The sequence below is a fragment of the Athene noctua genome, chromosome 1 (assembly GCF_965140245.1).
Source record: "Athene noctua chromosome 1, bAthNoc1.hap1.1, whole genome shotgun sequence".
NCBI classification, from domain to species: Eukaryota; Metazoa; Chordata; class Aves; order Strigiformes; family Strigidae; genus Athene; species Athene noctua.
Window position 1 is genome coordinate 135012864 of NC_134037.1, and position 17392 is coordinate 135030255.

Below are 17392 nucleotides of genomic sequence, written 5' to 3' on the forward strand. Positions count from 1 at the left end.
GCATTTTTTTAGTGCTTTAGGCCGCACTGTTAGTAGAGTGCGCATTTGTATTCATTATTATTTTTGATCCTTCTTTTAGAAGACTGGTAAAAGTCTGTGGATAACTAACTGTTCTACTGTGTTACAGGATTTCTGCTAAAATCTTGATTAGAGCACTTTCCTTACTGCATTATACCTAACTCTACACCCACTTGCTGGACACAGATCCCTTGCAGGTAGATGTGAAGCCAGGCTTGGGAGAGTCTTTTAGGACACAATGTGTTAAGAACTGCATGACAAAAAGCAACTTCTGCTTACTGTAATATAGAAGAATGAATCTCTGGCTGGTTGACTTATTATTCCAACTGTAGATAAGACAAACTTTAAGTTCTGAGGTGTTAGTGGGATAGATGCAGCTCTTCAGTGAACAGGGGATTTTTGTATCTACAAGTAACAAGCCAAAATACCCTATGTCATGCTGACAAAACAACGACCTGGTAGGCAGTGCTACTGCCTGCCTTACAGAGAAGGGGCAAGGGCTTGGGCAGGCACTGTCAGCCTCAGTTAGGTAAGCACAAATGCATTCCTGCCAGGGTCACAGCTAGACTTAGAAGAAAAACTAGTATTTAACTTCTCAGAAGTATTTTCTGTTGAAGATGGATCAACCCTGAGGGCTAATTAATGTTTGAACAACAGCTGAAATTAATTTCCCTACTCTGAGCAGGAGGTTAGGTTAGGTGACAGCTGCAGGTCTCAGCCTGAACTACTTACAGCTACACTAGAAACATTTAAGCACTGATGGTTTGCACCAGAAAAAAACCAAGGGCTTAAGCTCTGGTTTTCTCTAGTTTCAGGGCAACTTTCTCCTTTATTAGATATTCTAGAAAATCTTAACCCAAACATGTAACTCAATTTATTGTACTTAAATTCACAAAAGGTATTTACAGAACTATAGCAGGCTTCAACACTTCCTCAAAATACAGCATTTCAGAGGCCTGTCTGACAGAATGGCTTGTATCCGGATTTAACACTTTAGTACAGAAGCAGGCCAGAGCTATCCAGCTGTGGAACAAAGGTTCCAGAAGATTTGAGTCAGCTTACAAGGAGACCTTGATCCTCAAGGCCTGAGGGCTGGGTCTGGCTCAGTAGTTAGTTCTACAGTAAGCCACAGACTATTTCTTAGCCATCATACGCTGTTCCTGAAGCCTTTTCTTCTAAGTCCTAAACAGAAGTGAAATGCATGGAAGACAGCAGGTTTCGTCTCAGGTGGTGCAGACCCCACAACAGGAGGTAGAGGCTGAATGCCTGTGTGCATGCTGCCATCAGCCCAAACTCAGCTTTTGTCTTCATTCTCTTAAGAAAATGGAGGAACATATCCAATGTCCACAGTGATGTTGGTATAAAGGGGATGCTTTGTCCTGGAAAGGAGCTTGAATTCTAATGAATTCATTCCATCATCTTTCCATGTTTTCCTGGTGTTGTGGCGGGAAGGGGGCCTGAAGAAGGAAGAATACCTGTCGTTAGATAAAAGAAGTGATGTTTGCAGCTGAAACTGCAGAAGAAACAGTCTTCCCAAGAAAGCTGCTCGTGGGAAAGCCCCAGGGAAATTCTTCACATTACAGACTAGAGAAAGGTGGCGTTTTATAAGCCTAAACAGATTACAGTAAATTTGTGCTGAGTATTCTAATCAAGAAGGACAGTTTTGACTGGAACCTCATTAGACAGGGAGACCAGGCAGGTGGCAACAACAGCCTGTAAAAAAACCCCAAGAAACTGGCAGCAGCTTCGACCTGGGAGTGCACCACAGAGGCTTGCAGCAGTGCTGTACAGGCTGCTGGAGGGAGGTTTTAAAATAAGAGTTATGGAAACAGTTTTGAGATGATAGAGGGAAGGCTGCACTGTTGGTATGAGAAGCCTTCACCACACCTGACACCACACCCTCCTCCAGCTCTTTTATGTAAAACTGCCTCTTTGCTAAGGTCTCTCATAGCACCTTCCTCAGGTCTTTGAACTGGAATACTGCTTTTCAGTATTTCAAGGGCATGCTGTAAATCCACACGGATTGAAGAGCAAGCTTCTATTATAGGGAAGGTGTTACAAAGTGCCTCTTCAAACTGAGCTCTCCCTATTTACAAGGCAGGCAGTGGTTTTTTTATCCCCTGAATAATTTGATGCTCAAGTCTGAAATGTGTTAGGTTCCTAGCTGGCACGTGTCCCTAACAGTAGGAAATGAGAAGAAACCCTTCAAATGCAGAGAGAGGAGCAGAATGATTCAGTTGAAACTGACTGGGAGCCTTCTTTAAATAGCCACATTAAAGCAGAAAAGCAGGCAGCAGCATCAGGTATACTTTCTGCCTGTTCTGAGGAAGGTGATGGTAACAGTCAACCTGCCCCAAGGCTGAGTAGCCTCCTCACTGCCCCCCCCACCCCAACAGTTACCTCCTCCAAGGCTCTTGGGTCTCCATCTCTCCACTGTAGTCCATCACTTTGTAGCGTCCAAGGTGAGGTGACGTCCGGACTATTTTCATTCCTGCTAACTGAATCCTTTAAAACAACAAAGAAAATATCTGCTTAGGCATAAAGATGCCATTTCTAAGATTAGTTATAGGGAAGTTCAAAGTTGGAGATGATTTTCAATGCTTAATGCAATCAAAGCAAAATGCAGAAGCTGAAGGGAGCAGCTACTAGAGAAGATAACAGTGGTACATTATCTTCTCTAGTAGGTTCTAACCAGGCTTGGGCTCGAAAGCTCCCAGCTGCAGCATGCTTTGTACCCTGTCAAAGAGGATTATAGCAAGCAGGGAATGAACAACAGCATACAGAACATTCCAGAGCCATTCCTGTGAATCTGACAGTTAGGCATTATTTTCACTTCCTTGTAAGAACAGACTTTTACCCCCTAGAGGTCTATCACCTAAACTTAAAAAAAAACCCAAAACAAATTAAACACAGTTTCTGACAGGAAGCCAGTCTGGAGTTTCAGATCCAGATTAAGCCTCCCTGTTCTTTGAGAAATGCCATTCATTCACAGGGCCTGATTAGGAGGACTGGCTTCATAACAGGTTAGTGATAAACATGGGCACCAGACAAACAAATGTGAGCTGCCCACTGAAGGACAGTTAGATAAGAAAAAAAGGCTCAGAATTCCAGAACAGAGCGCTTAAAACCAGCTTTTTGGGTGACTTTCAGGCAACCTGTTGCTGATGGCAGCTATGTTAGTTTAGCAATAAAGAGCGCCTATAATAGTGCTAGGGCTAGCAAACCTCTTGTTATCACAGGGCAGCTCTTACACAGAGAAAATTCCTGTGAACATAAGAGTGAATGTTTGCTCGGTTGAGGTTATCTAACTGGCATGTTTGCAACATCTGATTGCCTTCCGTTGAGATCTGGTACAGCAGCAAGCTGACACAGGCATGTTATAAAGCTGAAAGAGGCTACAGAACTGAAAATACTTGTTAGTCTAGAGCCATCAAATGATTATAACACTTTGTTGACAGTATGACACACTTAGGATTTCAGAGTTGAAGACAAGGTTTCTTTTTTCTGATTACTGCACATTCAATCAAAAAGACAAGAAAAAGCAACGCTATAACTAGCTTTACTGTTACAGTTTTTATACTGAAAGGTTGTTTCATATTATGGTTTTAGTTTAATACATTCCTTTACTGCTAAGAACCACCCAACAGACTTCCTGTAGTTGGTAATGTTAACATTTAAGCGGTTCCAATTAGAGTAGGGTTTTCTTCTAATAAAAGACAGATCCTGGTGTTTGTTAGGGCTAATAATATAGACTACTCAAGTCTGCCAACTATAAGCAGTAGCCAGAATGCTTTTTCATTAACTCTGCTTTAATAAGCAATATCCCAACAAAAAAATCTTTACCCTGTTTTAACATTTTGACATCCAGTTTCAAATACCAATTAATTTTGTTGCTACATGGAAGAAGTGCTTGAGCACCTTCTAAAATCCAAATCCCAGTAGATGCATCAAACTAGCCATTGAAAACCAGCCAGCTCATTCTAACTTCTGCAGGCTGAGACTTCAGTGTGTGAATAAATCATTACAAGCACTGTCCACAGTCTCCATGGACCTATGGGCCAGAACATTGCTAATTGTTAGCATAATTTTTCAGAGAAACAACATATGATTTACTTCCTTCAAGAAAGGGCTATTTTGGGATCTACATAATCTCCTTGCCTTAAGAGATTTCTGTTAAAGTGCACTCCTAGGCATAACTGGCATGACTCTGCCACTGGTACTGAAAACCACATTAGTTGCCTAAGCTGTACTAAGAACAGATGAATAGACCCAGCATTGTAGTGTTTGATGTAAAGGTCTATTTTCCTGGCATTCCATTCCTTTAGTAAATGCTCAGTCTCTAAACAATCCTCCACCCTTTTAGTTAGCTTTCTCTGAAAGGAAAAGGAAGAATTCTGTGTTAGACAATCTGATTTTCAATTCCCAGAAGAATACTGCTTTGTAAAATCTCCTCTAGTTCTCAGACAGAACATTCCACCGAAACCGTGTAACTTATCACACCATGAAAGTCTAAAACAGACACAAGGCCTTCATTGTTACTTTAGTTTTATAAACTGCCCATGAGCAAGACATTGAATTCATCAGTGCAGGATGATGAAGGTGCACAGTGCAACTAGAGCTGAATAAAAAAGCTACCGCCATGATTTTGTACTTGAAGAATTTGCATTAGGCAGAGTACCTGGAACTAAACTCATTGTATTCAGGTCTATATCATGCTGCTGCCATGGCAACTAAAGAATAAGAAAAAAAACCATCAGATCTTGCTGTCACTGACTCACAGTTATGCACGGGCTTCTCCATCACCCAGCACGGAAGACAGAAGTTAGAATGCCTTGTGTTCCCTAATTCTGAGTATTGGTGATGAGGTGGCATAACTTAAATTCCCAACTGTCTGAGATTCACTAAGTACCTCCTTGGCTTTCTTATTCATCAGGCTTGCAGATTCCTTCCTTCCCTCGGGGCTGCTAATCTCAGTGGAGTCACTTGTCAGCTATTGTTGGTGATAACCCCTTGGACTAACTCCAGAGCGACTGAGGGCACAGGGATGTGAAGTAACATTCTGCCTTCCGAAGTCTGAGGACAGCTTTGTCCTTCCAGCACACAGTGATTGGATTCACAGATTCTGAGCATCTTTTGACATTAACCACACCCAATGTCAACAGCATTTTGGATTATAATGATACTGCAAGCTTGTTAGGGAACAACATCTTAGATCCTTCCTTAGCGTAGTGCTACATGTTTCACTAGCCAGCCTGGTTCTATTTTAAGCCTGTCCTGTGCATTAGTACCTTGTAGCAATGTCGTCATTTTCACCACCACTGCCCCAGTACGTGTTTGGAAACCCATTCATTTTCATGTAATGTTCTGGAGTCAGAGCAGATACACCCCCAAAAAAGGACTTATACGGCAGACTAAAAGAAAAAAAACAAAACACAAAAGCATCAATATTAGAGGCTAATACCAGTCCTCCACAAGCTAACAATGTGATCCAAGTCACACATGTATTAATTGCATACCTTATAGACACTGTCATTACAATGCCAAAACCCAAAATAGCAAAACCAGTGTAATTCCTATCATGTTCCATCCCCTGCATCGTTCCCCCGCCCTTCACTCCAGCAGACCAAAGTGAAACCAGTTTTGAACTTCACATCCTTGAGTCAGTTCAAAATATCTGCATCCTATCACACTTCTTCCACATGATCCAGTAATTCCCAACCCTATACTTTCTTTCTGGAAGTAAAGGCAAACAGAAATCTGCCAGTCATGTGCCAAGCTGAGCTAACAGCAGAATAGGGAACTGTTCAGGATTGCACATGTAGGTGTCGTGGTTTAACCCCAGCCAGCAACTAAGCTCCCTGCAGCTGCTCGCTCCTCCTCCCTGCCAGTGGGATGGGGAAGAGAACTGGAAAAAAAAGTAAAACTCACAGGTTGATATAAGTGATGTTTAATAATTAAAATATAAAATATTATAATTGTAATGAAAAGGAATATAACAAAGAGAAATAAAACCCAGGAAAGGAAAAGTGATGCACAATGCAGTTGCTCACCACCTGCTGACCGATGCCCAAGCAGCAACCCGCTCCTCCTGGCCAGCTCCCCCTAGTTTATATCCTGAGTGTGATGTTCAGTGGTATGGAACTTTGGCTAGTTCGGGTCAGTTGTCCTGGCCATGCTCCCTCCCAGCTTCTTGTGCACCTGCTCGTTGGCAGAGCACAGGAAACTGAAAAATCCTTGACTTAATGGCAACAACTCAAATATGAGTGTGTTATCAACATTATTCTCACACTGAATCCAAAACACAGCACTGTACCAGCTACTAGGAAGAAAATTAACTCTATCCTAGCTGAAACCAGGGCAATAGGTCAAGAATACCCTTTTCTGGGGAAGTCACTACTGCAAAACTAACAAACAGTAAAACCTCGTAAAGGTTGTATCTTTCACTGTCCTCATTTCTATTTTCTGTGCAGAAATGGAGCCAGCTAGAATACATACATTCAGAGCAATTAGAGGCACTTACATGTACTGAAACTTATCCATGGCACTAGCCATGTGCTTGGGATAGTATTCATCGCAAACATAGAGATTGTAATCATTCTCAGGTACTAGGTCCACATCGTGCAGGAGAAGGCAGTCCCAGTCTTCATCCTTCAGGGCTTCCCGGACACCAACATTAAGCAGCTTTGCTCGGTTAAATGTACCATTCCCCACCTGGAAAAGAAAACCAATCGTTTCTTCACCAGAACAACAAGGAGGACAACTCAGTTAAACCTTATGTTAGTAAAAATGCCTTATTCAATTGAATGACATTGCAATGAATCAGGACTGGCTGCGAATTTCATGCTCCAGACTGAAAATGTCACCCATTCTCTTCACAATACTCTCAGCAACTGTAAGCTTTGGTGTGTCAGGGGTGTATACTGTGGGCACCTGAAGGCAGCTGACTTTTAAGAGACCAGTAAGTCAATCCTCAGGTATACAGCTGCACATCAACACTTCTGCCCTGACTACTGCTTATTAAATCTTAAAAATGAGAAAAAATCTCTTGGTAAAATAAAAAAATCTGCTTCTCCCCCCCAGCTAACAATCATTTTTAATTAATGAATCCAAAACCTGCTCTCTCACCACTGATCTTTTGCCACACCATGTCAGTTAAAAATGGCTGTTTGACCTACACAGGCTGCCCCACAGCAGGGTTGAGCCAGATGTTTTTATTTGATACAGACTAAAACTACCCAACTTCACTTTTGCATTTAGTCTCAACAGTTCTGCTCAGTAGCCACTCTGACAAGCTACAGGCCAACCACCTTCAACTCCTGAACAGCTGAAAATACAAGTTACCACTTAATGACAACTTTGTGCCTCTAAAGCGGGGGGGGGGGGGAAGGCAGAACCAATCAATAAGAGACTGACAATCTCGACAAGTGGTATGGTATTTCAATCATTAGCAACCATGGAGATGGGCCAGCATATAACTGACCTACGCTTGACCCACACATCAAATGGTATTTCCACATTCAAAGATTCACATTTCTTGTTCAGAACCTAAACTTTAACTGGGAAAGCTCGGCTACACCACCAGGTGCATCTGATTTCTATTTACCTGCTGAATCAAGTAGATACTGTAACTGAGCTGCTGGCGCTGCAAGAAAGGGTGAATATAGTAGAGAAGATGGTGAAGGTACTTCTCCTGGTTCCTGTAGGCTACGAGGATGGCTGATTTGTAGCGGGCCAAGCAGTGAGGTGGCCTGTAGCGGCCACCAGCCTGAACAAAAGGATTTTTTTTGACGATCGTTCTTTCACTAGGGAGCACCCTGAAGGTGATGGTTAACGGACCAACTGTAAGGAGAGACAGGAAAAAGGAAAAAAAAAAAGTAAGATCAGTGATGTTTCTCAGCCTTCACAGAATCATTCAGGTTGGAAAAGCCCCTTGGGATCATAGAGTCCAACCATCAGCCCGACTCTACAAAGCTCTCCCCTGCACCACATCCCCCAACATCTCATCTAAACGACCCTTAAACACATCCAGGGATGGGGACTCCACCCCCTCCCTGGGCAGCCTATTCCACTCTCTGACCTTTCTTTCTGTGAAAGATTTTTTTCCTAATGTCCAGTCTGACCCTCCCCTGTTGCAGTTTAAAGCTGTTCTCTTTTGTTCTGTCACTTATCACCTGTGAGAAGAGACCAGCACCAGCCTCTCTACAATGTCCTTTCAGGGAGCTGTAGAGAGTGATGAGGTCTCCCCTCAGCCTCCTCCTCCTCACACTGAACAGCCCCAGCTCCTTCAATGGCTCCTCACAGGATTTATTCTCCAGGCCCTTCCCCAGTCTCGTTGCCCTCCTCTGCCCTCGCTCCAGCCCCTCGAGATCTCTCCCGTATTGAGGTGCCAAAACTGGACACAACACTCCAGGTGTGGCCTCACCAGTGCAGAACACAGAGGGACTGTCACCTCCCTACTTCTGCTGGTCACACTATTGCTGACACAAGCCAGGATGCCGTTGGCTTTCTTGGCCACCCGGGCACACTGCTGGCTCATGTTCAGCTGCTTGTCAATGAGAACCCCCAGATCCTTCTCAGACAGCTCCAGCCACTCCTCCCCAAGCCTGTAGCCATGCAGGGGGTTGTTGTGGCCCAAGTGCAGGACCTGGCACTTGGCCTTTTTGAAGCTCATCCCGTTAACAGTGGCCACCGATCCAATCTATCCAGGTCTCTCTGTAGAGCCTCCCTGTCCTCACGCAGACTGACACTCCCACTTCCCTTGGTGTCATCTGCGAACTCACTGATGATACATTCTAGGTCCTTATTGAGATCATCAGTAAAGATATTGAACAGAAATGTCCCAACACTGAGCCCTGAGGTCACCACTTGCGACCAGCCGCCAGCTGGATTTAGCTCCATTGACCACCACCCCCTGGGACCATCCATACAGCCAGTGCTTTGACCCAGCAGACCATATGCTCACCCAGGCCATGAGCAGCCAGTTTTTCTATGAGAAACATCATTCAAACTTCCTAGATCAGTGACATATGTTTAGCCCTGACGACACCAGCCCTACCACGGAACAGTTAACAGCGCCGCTCAGATGTGCCCACACAATGAACTCCTCCAGTGCGTCTGGCACCTCCCACAGCGAGGGCACAGGGTGCGGGCTCAGCATCAGGACAGCAGGTGACCTGCCAGGGGCATCCTGAGTCCCAGCATGGCCAGCAAGTCTCACCGGGCTCCTGCACAGCTCGCTTCTTCCCTGCTACACAAGGAAACGTTCTGTCTTGTGCTGCTTAGGTGGGATCCTTGAACAAATGTATTCATTTTAAGAATAGCGTCAAAAATTAATCAAGATGAACAGACATACCTGCTTTTGCTACTCATATCGAAAAAGTCTCTAAGCTTCCTTCAGAGGAGATTTGAGGACAAAGACAATCAAAAGGATATTCAGCAGGTTGGGTGAGAAATAGTTTAAAATCTGGATGAATACAAACACTGTAGGAAATGTTAGCTTTAACTTAAAAACAAGTTTCAAGTTCAATTTGATGTAATAAACACATGTCACAAGGGCTATACTTGCTATATTATTTAATTATATATCCTGTGATAAGCAGGCAGTACTTTTGGGGAGAAGTGGATGACAGAACTGAGAAGGAAGAATAGAGATGTCACATTTTTCAGGAACAGGCACAGGGCAGCAAGAGAAACTACATATGATAGTTCCTCTACTCAGCACCTCAATTTTAAATGGATATGTTAAACAGTTTTTACCTAATTTTAAAAAAAAAAAATCTGCATTTTTATATCAATTCTTCCCAATCTTCAGGTGGAAAAAATCTTGACAAGTCACAAGTAAAAAAGAATATAAAATGTCAATCACCATTTTAATACAAGTCTCATATTGTTACAATAAGAATAAATAAATTTTACAATTATTTAAACGCCCGTCCTTCTGGGTAGTGAGAGAAGGTTCTAGAACTAGCAGAAGAGTTAAATTTATACACAAATCAGTGTGTCTTAATCATTTCCAACCACTATCAACTTCTAAGAAAATAAAGCACAAATGCAAAACAAGATTTTAAAAAATCTATTACTTAAACGAACTAGGAAGAAGCCTTCACCTAAATCACAGTTAAAAGCTGTGATTCAAATGACAGCTTTAAGTAGAACCAACAATTCTCTGCAGGCCATGCTACCCAAAGACAACTTTTTTTTTTTTTTTTCCCACCAGAAGCCAGTGAGGCAAGTTCTGGGTTTTTGTTTCATATAGCTTTAAATAACATTTGGTTTTCCTTCCAAGCTTATAGTTAATGCTATCTTAAAGCAAGTTTTCAGTATCTTGTAAGTCAAGACTCCCTCTTGAACCTCTGAAATAAATTATTCCCTCAAAAAAACTTCAGGTAATGAAACCTGAGAGAAAAAGCATATATTTAGGCCTGGTGTTTAGTAGCTTTCCTTTGAGTAGGGAAAGGCACAGGTGTGTCTTAAGTCAAGCATTTAAGCAGGTGAGTCCAGTAGATACTGCTTCCAGCCTCTGCTACAAGTCTCTGCTACAATTCTAATGAAAAAAATTGAGCCTGCATTCACCCACATCCTGTTTAACCAACACAGAAGGAAGCAGTATCTCTCCACTGGCTTTTGGGGTTCTTCTTCAACATAACGGCATTTCCTGATGGTCAGTCTTAACAGCCACTCATCTCATTTCTCACACTGTCAACAAGGTCTAGCCACCGTCAATCCCATTTCATGGTTTGTTTTTGTTGGCTGGTTGGGTTTTGTTTGTTTGCTTTGAAAAGGAAAACCTGAATTTTGCTTGTCACCAAGATCTTGCAATAGTTGACTCAACTATCACTTTTCAGTCCTTCCCTATGTATCTCAAATGCAGGGGGAATTTGATTTTGACTGTGTCACCCTCAGTAGGAAACTGGAGTATGTTGCCGTACCTGAAACGGAAGAGTAGTTCTTCAAAGAATCATGCTGTGGGCCCATGAATCTACGTCACATTTACAGTTAAGATTTTATGAAGTTACTACCCACTTCTACGTAGACAGTTTCCTTTTCTGCCTTTAAGACCACCACGTTACAATCCAATGTTGTTTTTAACCTGTAGCTTATGTTGCTTTTAAGATTCATGAACTCCCTGATTATCAGATCTCTTAACTAAATCACCATTAACCACTGATTTGATGACAACTAGAGTATGCTAAAGAAATGTTATATTCAGACCGGATTTCAACTACAAATCATTGCTCCAAGGAGAATATAAGAAAGGGAATTAATCTCTTTGGTTCTCCCACAAAGGCAGAGTTTTATTTTCTATAATACAATCAGGGCTCTTTGTATTGCAGACTAAGATTCTGTAGCAATAATCCTTAAATTCCAAAAAATCAAATCTAAATTTGGACATAAGGCTATGAGAAAGATAATGTGCAGTAGTTTCACTCCTGTCACCTCCCTCCATATCCAAGTATATGATTCATGATGGTAATAACCTGCATTTTTCAGGTTTTTCAAGATGTCATGTTCTCCCAAGCTGCCTGGCTCCCTACATCAAACAATTCAGCTCGGAAACTCAATCGAGTACATGCCAAGGAAACAGAGAAAAGGCTAGTCTGACTTATATCCCCAAAGCCTCTGGCTGCCCTATACTCCTTGGCTACAACCTAAATTCTGGCTCTCAGGTCTCCTTCCTGCCCAACTAACCAAAGGCTAATGCACTGTAATCCAATTAAATCCCAAATATGAACAGAGCTGTTGCAGGCTGAACCAAATAGGGAAAAATAAAACTGCTAGAGTGCAGCTTTGGGAAAGGAGGAAAAACCCAACTTAGACATGCGAGAAAGCACAGGATCCCAATTCAGACAAAGTACAGAATCGACACCCCGATGTGTCCAATCAATTTCTCCGTAGCCTGGTTCCTAAACCCCTTCTGTGCCTGTACCATCACACAAAGGGTGTTTAATTAATATAAAACTGTAGTGTGTAAAGTTAAAACTCACAATTCCCCCGTCTGTATTGTTAGCTGGTGCCAGTGACAGCATACTCCCTGCTTGCTTTACTTTCTAAGCAACACATGTGACTATCAGGGGGATCTATTTATTTTGACCAGATCTATCCCATTTTAAGAAACTACATAACTTCTAAACTCCTTGCTATACTTTTAGAGTTAGCAGCTATAATTACTGAGTTCAACCAGAATAAGCAGAATTTACACAAGCTAAACAAATGGGAACAGTAGCATGGATTAATACCTCACCAAGAAAGTGCAGCACCACGTTACATTAACAGAGTTGTATTTATATCATTCTACCACTGTTTGAATGAAAGGGGGGGGGAAAAAAAAAAAAAGAGCAGACCAACAGCCCTAATTTAAGCACCGGTTTCTAATGACAGAATACAAAGTTGCCTCAACTGCAGCTGAAAATAAATCTCAGCATTACCACATTTTTAGTTCTCTTTAAATCTAAGTGAAGAAACTCTAGACCATCCCTTAGGAAATGCAGCAGGAGCTACTCATTACCACAACTGATGGTCACAGTCAGGAAAAGGTTATGAGAGATGGGAAGTGAAAGGGAGTAACTACTGTAAGAAGGGCTTGGAAAAAAATTCTTCCATAGCGTGAGCAAATAATAAACAGCACAATCACAGGGAGAACTTTCAACTATTAAAGTCCTCAAAGGCCAAACCAACTTGTTCAGCACATGCCATGTATGCCATGTACCTTTTAAAAATAGAAATCTGAGTCTTCTAGCATCAAGCTTCTTCCTGGTAAGAAGAGATGATCCAAAACAACACATCTTTCATGCAATGTGAGAAAGTCACATTTTGAATTTAAATGCTACTTCATTAAGTTTGAATAAGCATAACTCTAGTATATCAACACTTTGCTTTTTCAAAAAACCCCCAAAACACAGGAGGAGGAAACAGACAACTGGGTATTTGTGTAGTAAGTTTAACCTTAAAGGGAACTTGACTAATTATTCTCAATGTTAATGAAGATACTGAATATCTAGTACAATGCTTTTCAAGTTGCTAGTCACAAAAGGTTCAATGGACACCACTAAGTGTTAAAAAAGTAACATTGGTCAGCAAGAGTCTAGTTCCTCTAAGGCAGAGCCATTTAGCAATGAGACTTCAATTCTTACTCCACAGCCCCGGAAGAACCAAGATGCTGTAGATTCAGGAGGTAGGAAGAAAATAAGCCTCAAGCTGACCTTACATTCAGTTATCAAAATGATCTACTATATACAGAAGTGGAAAAAGTGCTGCACTTCATAAAAGCCCTGATGCAGAAAACATTTAAGTCATTTGGCATTCTTCCAGTTACTTTAACACACTTTGGAGTGGACACAGTGAATTATTACCAGCTCTGAACTGGAGACTGGAGTCCTCAAGAATTGATTTGAAATCTCATTTAATGGAGTTTATGAAATTAGTATTAAAAGGCATCATCCCCTCTGATGTAACGCTTCCAAGAAAGATTAGTCCCATGAGAGAAGATAACAACCAATCAAGACATTTATGAAGTATTTATATAACTATTCATATGTACCCATCACATACAGAACACAGGGCAACTATCTTGCAGCACACATTTCTCGGGTAAAAAAAACCCCAAACCACCCAGAAAAGGCTGGCATATAGTAATACCAGAAGGAATATTGACTTCTTGTACTCAAAGGGAAATATCACTGAGTAAAAATTAAGTTGTAGCACTCATTTTTCTCAAGCTGAATCAGTATCAATGCTCCAAATGATCGTTTCACACGAATAATGTTTCACATGCTCAACTCTAATTTTTTTATGCAGCAAAACTTCCACAAATACTTCACCTCTTTTTCTTTTTTTCCCCCCCTCCCAGTCAGTTTAGCGTTTGTTTCTGTCTATAACTAACATTGTTTTTATTTATGCTCCGAAGTAAGCACATGCTGGCCAATCCCCTCTGTTCTCAGCACCCTCAGGGATGGGCAGAAGAGGTCTTCAAAAGATTTCACAGCGCTAAGAACGCTGACAAGTCTAATTTTACTCTGCATATGCCTCCTCCATCTGCCTCCTCTTGCTTATCTGAGGTTTTGCAGGCAAGCTACACAGCATTGCACCTACTTTTGTTTGGTTTTCTTTTTTTTTTTTTTTAAGACCAAAGCTCTCTCATCTGACCTTTTTCAGGACAGCGGATTCTCATCAGTAGTGGAGTCAAGCAGGGCACGTTTCTACTGTGCTTTTTCAAATAAAACAATTAAGGCTGAAACACAGAATTGTAGCTTCCCAAAAGAACTGATGGGCTGTAGCCAGCAATGAACAGAGATTGCACTAAGACCATTACAACGGGCACCTGGGCAAAAAGGCTCTGTACTATTAGATTTCAGTATAAACTTAGTAGAGCTGTTTCCAAGGAAAATGCTGAAGCACGTACCCAAAAGTTATCAGACAATTTCACCGTATATACTGCACGTATTTCATTTAACTTCAGCGACAGAGGAAGGAAGAAAACTCCCTGACAGAACAAGCATCATCATGAAGACTGCAGTCTAAAAAGGCTCATGCAAAGCATCCCAGCAGAGTTCTCTAACCAAAGTAAGCAACTTCACACAAGAGTAACCACACCACTGGCTTTCCACACGACTTCCACCTGCAAACCAAGGTCAGCCATTTGCTCTTACTGCGCTCCACGCGTGGTGATCAGCTTCCCTAGAACAGCAGGGCAACTACTAAGTAGAGCTCAAGACTAGTTACTTAAGTGGAAGACTTAAATATGCACTTTAAGTGAAGTATGCACTTTAAGTGAAGTTCATATGCACTTAAAGTGAAGTGCATATGAAGATCCACCACTTTACTACCAACAAACTTGCTTTATGCATTTGGCTTTGTATTTACTTAAAGTTTCTCAACTGTTTTAGTAGTGCAGTAGCTGGATTAATGCTGCCTCTAGGATCAGGTCTAATTTGGTCCTAGCGTGAATACAAATTAACCTATGACCAGACTTTCAAGTCTAAAGGAGAAGTTTCTAACTCTACAAGATGCATAACAATCACAGGCCAAAAGATCAGCATGAAGAGCAAGGGGCCAAGCTACATTCTCATACAAATGCTATTTAAAGCTAAGTTAATCTGTTAAATTAATCAATTTATATTGAACTTCAGGCTTGATGTAAAGCTGAAACAAAGAACCCAGGAGTTACGGCGAGTCAGAGGTCAAAAGTATGCAGTTACTAAAGTAACAATCGTTGGCCCATTTTATACAGGGCCACCAAGAAAAATAAAGTGTTGCTTGGCATTACCAGCATGCACTGTTTTCGCCCTTGTTTTACAATCTCTGTGCAGTCAAATCCCTGATATTGGAAGTTTTTAGATCAGTAAAATATTTTTCCTCATATAAGCAATAAAAATGAGCTGACACAAGAAAGTTTTGTTGGTCTAAATATTACACCAGTACGCCACTTTTAAAAATACACATTTATATTCAGCGTTACCATACCTACCAAATATCGGTGACTGCGCTGAGCAGTACGGCATAGCCTCTTCATTAGGAGCTTGGGTGAACAAGCTGAGGTTCGTGTACACATCATGAGTTTTTGAATAATCCAGAATCTGACGCGAGTCTAAAAACCCACGAAACACATTTGAAGGTCCACCTCGGTACAGTATCAGGATAAATATTGCTTGGAAGACAAACAGAAAGAGCAGAAAACAGGAATTTTCGACACGAGAGAGGGTCATAGTGTTTAGCCCATGCTCTGCAATCAGACCAGTGAGGAGGAGTTTAACCGCCTTCCGCCAGCTGCCGTTCTGCCTTCAGGGCTACATCGCCTGTGCACAGGAGACGACGACCTCTTCCTCCTCCTCCTCCTCTTCAAACTTTCTGAGGCGGCAGCGCGCTCCTCCAGCGCGGCTCCGTCAGGCCCTTTGAGCCCAACCGCCCCTTCCCGCCACAAGCTCTGCGAGGCGGAATGAAGGGGAGAAAAACCCGTTCAAGGCCGCCCTCCCACACACACCCTGACGCCTCCTCCCCTCCGCGGGACTGACCCTCTGGGGCAGGTTCGCCGGTAACCGTTCCCCTCCCCCTCCCCCTCGCTTCCCGGCGGCTCCCGGCGGCCCGGCCCGGCCGTTCCCGCCCACCCGTCACGCGACTGCCCCTGTGGCCACGCCCTTCTCCCCTGAGGGCCATGACTACATCTCCCAGCATGCAGCGCGCCGCGGCGCGCTGCATGCTGGGAGATGTAGTCACGGCCCTCATGGGAGAGGGGTAATGATGGGGGTTAAACTTTTAGAACACGGTAGCAGTATTATACTTAGGCCAAGAAAGGCGTTCTTTGTGTATGTGAAAGGCAAAGGCATCCCTAATCAGAGGACATGTAGATAAGCTTCTTTAAGCGGGGACATCCTGGAGTCATTAGGCCTCGAGGAGGGCACGCAGCCAACTTGGCAAACTCGAGGTCCATGTGTCCTTAGCTGAACCACCCTCGTTATAATACTAAAAATCGTGATATAGGGCAAGAACAGAGCAGCTGAGGGAACTGGGGGGGTTTAGTCTGGAGAAGAGGAGGCTGAGGGGAGACCTCATGGCCCTCTACAGCTCCCTGAAAGGAGGGTGCAGAGAGGGGGGATGAGTCTCTTGAGCCAAGGAGCCAGCACCAGGCCAAGAGGGAATGGCCTCAGGCTGCGCCAGGACAGGTTCAGAGTGGCTCTTAGGAAGTATTTCTTTGCAGAAGGGGTTGTTGGGTGTTGAAATGGGCTGCCCAGAGCAGGGGGGGAGTCCCCATCCCTGGAGGGGTTGAAGAGTCGGGTTGACCCAGTGCTGAGGGATCTGGTGGAGTTGGGAACGGTCAGTGTGAGGTTAATGGTTGGACTGGAGGATCTTCAAGGTCTTTTCCAACCGAGATGATTCTGTGATTCCGTGTGAGCCTGTGAAGACTCTTGCCCAGGTGAAGACGATTCCCCTGAGCATGCATAAGAAGTATTGTGTCAGCAGTATTATAATTGTACGTAAACTACTAACCAATCATCGTAGAGAGGACGGACTTGAAAGATTACTAATTCTGCAAATTTTGTATATAAATGTAGTGCAAAAAGTCCCATTGGTGTTCTTGATTTGTGGGAAACCACCAAGCACCATGAAAGGCCTCAAACAGATGAATTTCTGACAATTATTAAGACTGAACTGTGATGTATGAAAGCTTTGCTTGTGTATTGCTTCTTACAATGGTTTCTCAAGGACTTCTTACTCCTCAACTGTTTCTTTAGGTGTCTTTGTCTGTTTAGGTAAGATTAAAACGCTCATTAGGCTCCCTACATAAATCACTGATATCAGACTCAAGGCCTTCAATGGACACTTGGGCAACTCCTAGAATGCAAAACCTTAAATAAGGGGGGCTTGAGAGAGACACAGAGAC

General features: G+C 42.8%; 1 protein-coding gene across 1 annotated transcript; it reads right to left on the reverse strand.

The window, feature by feature from the left end:
• Positions 1 to 877: 877 nt before the first annotated feature.
• LOC141970930 (beta-1,4-galactosyltransferase 3-like) lies at positions 878 to 16100 on the reverse strand. Its single transcript, XM_074927909.1, has 6 exons — positions 15482 to 16100; positions 7622 to 7857; positions 6539 to 6729; positions 5307 to 5429; positions 2419 to 2523; positions 878 to 1475 (listed from the first exon to the last, which is right to left on the reverse strand). The coding sequence occupies exons 1-6, from the start codon at positions 15717 to 15719 to the stop codon at positions 1334 to 1336; spliced, it is 1035 nt and encodes a 344-aa protein (XP_074784010.1). The 5' UTR covers positions 15720 to 16100; the 3' UTR covers positions 878 to 1333.
• Between the last annotated feature and the right edge of the window lie 1292 nt (positions 16101 to 17392).

Coding starts and splice junctions, on each gene's coding strand:
- LOC141970930 (XM_074927909.1), bottom strand. CDS start 15,719: ATGACCCTCTCTCGTGTCGAAAATTCCTGTTTTCTGCTCTTTCTGTTT. Junction 5,430..6,538: donor ATGGATAAGTTTCAGTACAT/GTAAGTGCCTCT, acceptor TTTTTCTTTTAG/TCTGCCGTATAAGTCCTTTT. Junction 1,476..2,418: donor ACCCAAGAGCCTTGGAGGAG/GTAACTGTTGGG, acceptor TTCCTTCTTCAG/GCCCCCTTCCCGCCACAACA.